The sequence below is a fragment of the Pteropus alecto genome, unplaced genomic scaffold (assembly GCF_000325575.1).
Source record: "Pteropus alecto unplaced genomic scaffold, ASM32557v1 scaffold87, whole genome shotgun sequence".
In the NCBI taxonomy this organism is placed as follows: Eukaryota; Metazoa; Chordata; class Mammalia; order Chiroptera; family Pteropodidae; genus Pteropus; species Pteropus alecto.
Genome location: NW_006443225.1, coordinates 991,518 through 999,208, shown reverse-complemented (window position 1 = coordinate 999,208; position 7,691 = coordinate 991,518). Strand labels below are relative to the sequence as shown.

General features: G+C 35.0%; 1 protein-coding gene across 1 annotated transcript in view; it reads left to right on the top strand.

The window, feature by feature from the left end:
- The window catches only part of OPRK1 (opioid receptor kappa 1), a 29,853-nt gene extending 22,526 nt beyond the window's left edge, over positions 1–7,327 (top strand). Inside the window, exon 4 of the mRNA XM_015598632.2 lies at positions 3,569–7,327. Coding sequence (XP_015454118.1) covers positions 3,569–4,101 — 533 coding nt within the window. The 3' untranslated portion in view covers positions 4,102–7,327. The remainder of the gene's footprint in view (positions 1–3,568) is intronic.
- The last annotated feature ends 364 nt before the right edge of the window (positions 7,328–7,691 follow it).

Here is a 7,691-nt window from a genome sequence, read left to right as displayed (position 1 = left end):
ATAGCTTATCTTGCATGGTACACATTTTTTAATAGAGCATATTTTTTTTCTTCTGAAACTATAAAATGAATTTCCAGCATACACACTGCAGGTGTTAAGCTATAATACTTGGTCAATTTTAAGAAGTTTACTTTAGCAGAGAAGCGTTTTTTAAAATGATTAATTACACACAAGATTTTGTTTCTTTAGTCATAGAACAAGTAAAAGTAAAGTAGCAATAATATTTAGCCTAAGGGGTTCATGCATAATAACTCAGATTTAAGAGGAGATTCTGCATATGCTTTATGAGATTGAGAAGAACAGGCTAAATAATAAAAGAAGATTTTTTCCAGGGCCAATAAAAAGAACTGATTTTTATATTTCATGTTATGCTTATAGACTTAACCACTACACTCCTCTACAAATTATCAGAAAATGACATCCTAGAAGAAATGGATTTCGATTAGGTTTTTGAAAAAGAAAATGAAGATAGATGTGGGTTTTTCAGGAAGGAGTTGCTGTAGATAAATGTGTGCAGATGCAACGGAAGTAAACATCCACCAACATAAGAAGGGATTAATTTGTGCAGCAAATATGGAGAAAATGGGAGAAAATTAAAGTAATCTTGTAAGAGGGCCCCATTCTTCCTTTGTCTTTTATTTCTGGAAGCAGATTTTGTTTACATGATGACAGATTGTCTTCAGACCATCTAGTGTGCTCATTTTGGAGTGTTGCATTGTACTGCATGTCAAGAGCCTTGGATGACCAAGAGGAGTGTTTTAGATACTTTCTATGCCCTGAATTGGAGCTGAATGCTCTTGGTGTTATGTTTGTAGAGAGGATGCTCACTGCAAGGAATATCATTAGAACACATCCACTTAGACAAGAAATCTCAGCTAATCCTTCTAAGTTTAACGTAGTTCTTTTTGGTTAGGAACATGGATTCTGGAAGCAAACTGCTTGAGATCGATTTCATCACTTTAGAGATGTTACTTAGACTTCTGTGCCTCAATTTCCTCACCTTCAAAATAGGGCTAATAATAGTGCCTACTTTCTAGGGTGTTTCCAAGTCTAATGAGTCAATGAATGGAAAGCTGGTAAAGCAGTGCCTGGTGTTGATAAGTGTTAGCTACTAGCATCATCATCTGACATCATGAGTTATTAGGTCCTGCCTTATTGTTTATGTTTATTAACATCTATAGAGTATTCATTCTATATTGAGGGCTCTTTTGTACAGAAAAATTTCCACTTTATGTGCTTAATATGTTAAATATAACATTTTAATATGTGTACTATATATTTTGGGAATTCATAGTCTGCCTATTATTATTATTGTAATAGCTAAGTTATGATAATAGCTACAAGAGGAAGCTGATCCTCAGTGTTAAAAGATGTATCTACATTAGACAGCCCTGATGGTGTTTTGTTTATTTTAGCAGGTTACACTTACATAATAACTACTGGTTACTCTTCTACAATAACTACTGTAATCAGTTCATATTTTTAAGGGTTTCCATGTGGCATTCGTTTATTTCACAATTTATTCTCCTTAAGCACCATATGTTTTTGACACCCTATATGGCAAGAATTAAATATTGAATAAAGCAGGCTGAGTACCTATTCTAAGATAGTTTACATCCTGGATGTGAACATTAAGAAAGGTAACACATTATTACAGAAGAGCTTCTATCTAGCTTCTGTTATTATATAATGTAAAAAAATAAGATGAGCATAAAATATAGAGATAATATATGTTTCAAGGCGAGGACTATTCAAATGTTTCAGCCTCTATATAAATGTCTCTGAAATGACATTTAATCTGAGACCAACTGCAAGAAAGAGACAATGTTGGAACACACAAAAGTTAAGTGGGGGAAAAAAGTATTCTCTACCTTTAAAGAAGCTAGATTGAATAAACAAATTAAACCCAGGATAAAATATTTTTTAAACTCAGAATTTTGCAATGTGCCACCAATCAAAAGTTATGTAATAAATATCTTTTTTTCTATGATAATAACAATGATTTTTTTTAAAACCATTTTGATTGTTCTTAGTCCCATAAGCACTAAAGCAAAAATTAAAAGAGATACTTGTTCATTTCTAACAGGCTTCATAGTAATAGTATTTTGAACAATGATTTTTGTAGAGAATAAAAAATTATAAGTTTTTCTGGGAGCTTTCATTTACTACTGAAAGGCTTGATCTGGTATTTACTTGATAACAGGTATGTCTCCAAGATATCTTTATTAAATGGCCAAAGTGGTTATAATTTTTGTATTTTAAAGTATATCCAATTGAAATTCCAAGAAGATACATTTTGTTTTATTAAGGAATATTTGATTAAGATCACATTACCATGTTTTAGAAAACATTGTTAAAAGAGTTGTTTAAAAAATACTCGCTATTTAAAAAATACTCATGGTATTTTTCAAGCAGATTTTTCCAATGTCAGAAGAAAATATTTTATTATAAAAATTACACTCAGTAATTTTTTGCTCATGATTACTTCATTCATAAGGAAGGATCAGCACAGTTTTTATCTGCTCTGTGCTCAATGACAGCTCAAGGGCAAGAAGAAAAAAATGTGGGCTGGTTGATGCTTGAGGAAAAGGGGAGTAAAAAAAAGGGAGGAAAAAGGAAATGCTTGAGGAAAAGCAAATTCCCAATGAATGTATTATAAAAGGTACTTGTCCTTGGCCTCTGCTCTTTCTAATATTAAGGTCATTCCAAAGAAAATTCTCTCCATCAAAGAGAAGCAGAGCAAATAAATTAATTTTCTAAGTAATCATGTAAAAATATGTGTCTGTTATATAGTCAGTGTTGATAAAAAGGAAAATGTATCTGATTTATGAACTTCCTTGGTGATGATGATGATTCTCTCCTTTCTCTTCCTCCCCCTTCCATTTTCTTTCTTCTACCCCTCCTCCTTCTCCTCCTCCAAAAGTTTACTCATGTTTCAGCAATGCCCCTTATCAAAAGGATCACCACTGCTTTCATTAAATTGTAATGAATTTAATTTCATTAAATTGTAAACTGTAATAGCTAAACAAATTTCATATACATTTTTATTGGCCTATATAATGGTTTCTTATAAACAAATTAATGCTTTCCAGACAAGTTGGCTTTTGTTAAATTAAATGGCTATATTTACAATATTTTGTCATTTATTACAAATAGATTCTAGCTTTTATTGCCAGAGCCTTGGATCTGGGAGAATTATTAATAAATGGAAATCCAAATAAGTGCTCATGCTATAAATTAACAATTTAGCTGTTCTGAAAGTCATCAGTGTCAAACCAGTTTCCACAACTAGATAATTCATATTGCTAGCTAATTTAATTTATTCTGTAGTTTCATGTCTGTTACTAATAAATGATGACTTTCTGTGTTCATCATTCCATGCGCAAGGACAGGTTGGTTAATATGTATGGCATTCATTACTAATTAGTGATCTGCTTCGGGTAATATCATCTCACCATAATTGGACCTTTGCAACCAAGAGTGTTAAAATTCACATTTAAAACACTTTGCAACGATGGTAATAATTCTTTTTTTTTGTGGTTTGGTTTGTTCTGTTCACTTCCTCCAGACATAGATGTCATCGAGTGTTCCTTGCAGTTCCCAGATGATGATTACTCCTGGTGGGACCTCTTCATGAAGATCTGCGTCTTTGTATTTGCCTTTGTGATTCCTGTCATCATCATCATCATCTGCTACACCCTGATGATCCTGCGCTTAAAGAGCGTCCGACTCCTTTCTGGCTCCAGAGAGAAAGATCGCAACCTCCGCCGGATCACACGGCTCGTCCTGGTGGTGGTGGCGGTCTTTGTCATCTGCTGGACTCCCATTCACATTTTCATCCTGGTGGAGGCTCTGGGGAGCACCTCTCACAGCACAGCTGCCCTCTCCAGCTATTACTTTTGCATCGCCTTAGGTTACACCAACAGCAGCCTGAATCCCATTCTCTATGCCTTTCTCGATGAAAACTTCAAAAGATGTTTCAAGGACTTCTGCTTTCCAATTAAGATGAAGATGGAGCGACAGAGCACTAGTCGAGTCAGAAATACAGTTCAGGCTGCTGCTTACATGAGGGATGTTGACGGGATAAATAAACCAGTATGACTAGTCGTGGAGATGTCTTCTTATAGTTCTCCAGGAGGAGAAGAGTTCAATGATCTAGGTTTAACTCAGATTACTACTGCAGTCTGAGATGGAAAAGTAGAATGTCTAACAAACTTTTAGGAATCTCATAGTCCGAAGTCATAAGATACAGGCTGCATTAGCGACCCAGGTCAGTGGAGTACAAAAGGTCCCAGTGAGGAAACCCAGTCCCTCTCTGTAGGGCAGGGAAGCAAGGCTGACTCCCAGTTCCTTTGACAAACAAGAAACACGCCTTTTTCTTCTAGTTACCTAGATTTACTTCAGGACTCAGCTGCTGTGGCCTTCCTATGCGATGTGATTTCAAAAGCTCTGTTTAAAACAAACAAACAAAAAAACCACTGGTTTCAGAGCTTAGTGGGTATCAGACCCCGACACTTAACATTGACAGAAGTAACCTCATAAGAACGACAACCATTTCCAGGGCCCATGCCCGGCTCGCTTTATGCTGCATGCACACGCATTGTATGTGGCTGTGTGGTGAGGAATCCAGCTTAAGTCTGACTTGGACCCACACCTGAAGTGTCTGATGTTCATATGCAGTAGGAAATTATGTTGATATTTAAATATACAAAAGGTGGTTTCGAACATCGTTTAATTTCTTGAAAACTATATTTTTAGCATGCTATTCAGATAAATAATCTCGCAAAAAAAAGTATGTCTTGATGTGAGTAAACATAGAGTAGTTTCAATACCACCAAAAGTATATATAGTTTTATCTGTAAATAATAGTGTAAATAAGGAATGGGTTTGCCTTCCACCCAGGCAGTTTCTTGAGGGCATGCCTATGATATCCCCCGAGTTATTTAGAGCTGATATTGAGACATTTTGCTGCAACAGAAGTTTCTCTTTGTGAATCAGTCAGTGGCACCATCTCTTTCAGACTCTCTGAGCACCAATTAGTCCTTTAACAGTGCCCATAACTCCTGTGTCAATCAATCACAAAATATTTAACTCTCTCTTAGGTTGTAGCTTTTGCAGAATCTAATTTATACACAATATCTTGTTATGAATATATATCTATTATCATTCTCTCTGTTCATGGGGGGAGAGCATTTTGCTCATGTAAATCTTGAGAGATTATTTTGTGGCTTTCAGAGGAAAGTAGAATTGTTCCTAATTGTGGGCTGAATGAAGACATAATGCCACTCGCGAAGCTTAGACATACCTTGCACTGCATTCTGTGAAGAGCACACCTGCTGAAGATAATGCCATGAGCAGCACATTTAGGGGAATTTTGCTAAAACTTGTAGATGATATACAAATTTCCCCTTCTTTTCCCTGAAGCTTACTGTTTCGGAGGCAATGGCTTTTTTTCCAAGGTAATTTGCCTGGGTAGAATAAAGGGATAATTTAGAAATAACACCCATCTTTCTTTTAGCCAATAAGGTATTTGAACAACATCCTCTGAAATTTTATAGGAAAATCAAATGTATAGGGCTACATAACTATAGATATCATACTCTAAAACTTCTGTTCACTGTGTGCTTTCTCTCGTGTATACTCTCCCCTTTTGGATTGAAGGTTTTATATGTGGCTTCAGAAGTTTAGTTTGGTGGTATTTGTCGATTCCAGATTTTCATAGCACCTAATACAGATGCCTTATGGCTGCAAAGCAGGGTTTTTCCTGATGAAAACAAAGTGTTCTTTGAGAATTTATTAAATTTCACTGATTTTTCTTAAGTGTCCTTCTATTCTTATAATAATTGTAGATAGGAATGGCTTAAATATTGGGTGATATTCACCTATGGTTAAAAATCTTGGCTATCATACAGGAGGGATAGCTATGTAGTGAGTAGTTTCAGAAATAAGTCCCACTGAAATGGAAAATATAGAAGCCTCTTTACAACAGTAAAACCCAGGAAATTTTCTTGAAGGATTCTTACACAGTGCAAAACTATAACAGAGATAAAATCATAGAACAGACTTATAGTAATGTGTTCGTTTTAACTTAATATCCCACATGCCTTTATAGCATCAGTTGCCATTATTGCAGCCTGAGCTTTAGCCTGACCATCCTGTACCTTTTCATATCTAAGTTTGCAGCCCAAAGAGAGAAAGGAGTAGATCTATGTGCTCATGAGGGGTGTTATAAGCTTCTCCATTATTGTTGACACCAATTTTCCCAAACTAAAAGAGGAGGGAAGATGGCTATGTAATTTTAGGGCACTACATTAAAGAATGATAAAATGAATCATGTATGTTAAGAGAAATGCCACTTAGACAAATGTGTTTCTTTGTTAAAAGTGAGTATGTGCATAAATGTGTGTACATGCATGCATGTGACTATGGACTATGTACGTGTCTGTAATAGTGTGAGCATGCATTCCTGTTTAAGTGTGTGTGCATGTCTGTGAGTGTGTGTGTACTGTCATGAAGTGGTGGTCATATTGCAATTCCTTCGTCATTCCAGAAAATGCATTTGTCCTAGCCCCACTTCCTCTCAAATATGTCCCATCTCTTGATGTCCTTGTTCTCCCATCATAGCAAGGAGTGCACTGTCTGCCATGTCTGTTTGAGACCAGAACTGCATGTATCTAAACTTGAGATCAGCTCTCTACATGAACTTCATCTTCCAACCTGAGTGACAACTTCTGGAAGGTATGATCTAGTGAGGGGTCAGAAAAAATGCAGGGAAATGAAATAGACATTCAGGAGGCATGGGGATTAAAAAAAAAAAAAAACCCAAAACATAATTCTACCTGGGAGGAGATTGGAACCACCATTAATGACTTAGACTACTCTTATGAATCTAGGAGCATCTGCTATGCAAAAGGTTCAGGTCAAAACTCCAGGCTTTATACTAAAAAAGCATAATTTGGAAATATAGTTTTGAAAAATCAAGGAGTATTCATAAAGATCTTAAGAAAATGGCTCTATTCTATGATGTACTACTGAGAAATAAAAGTTCTTAAATTTATATAACTATTATCAGACACTTTATAGATGTTTCATCTAGTATTGGGACATAATGAGATGAATTACTGAAATAAAAAAAAAAATACATGGGCTGGCTTTAAATTAGAGCTTTTTAAAAGAGAAATGTGTTACAAGTTGTATGTCCATTCAATGAGATTTATTTTCTAAGCAAGAGTTATTTGGAAGATTCAGCATAAATTTGAAAATCCCATCCTAAAAAGTCATTAAAATGTTTGCCCTAGGTAACTTTCTTCTCTGAAAGAAAAATATATTCATGTATCCTTTACTATAATGTATATTATTTATATCTTGTACTTTTAAAAGATAATTAGACATTGTGTATATCATTGTGTGCCTTGCAATAAAATAAAAATTATACCTGCTAAAAATCATGGCAGATGATTACTGTGATAAATCATTTATTCTTTAATAGTTTTGATGATGCTGCACTTAAGCAAAGACAATGTTAATGGTTTTCTAAACTACAATTTCTTTAACTTTACATCTATGACAATGCTGTGAATGATTAATGGAAAGGATTAAAACATGTAGGAATCTAAACTAGGATTTTAAATTCCCAAACCTATCAATTGCTTAGGAAAATTCACCTGTTTTCACAGAAATGCTGCCAAGAT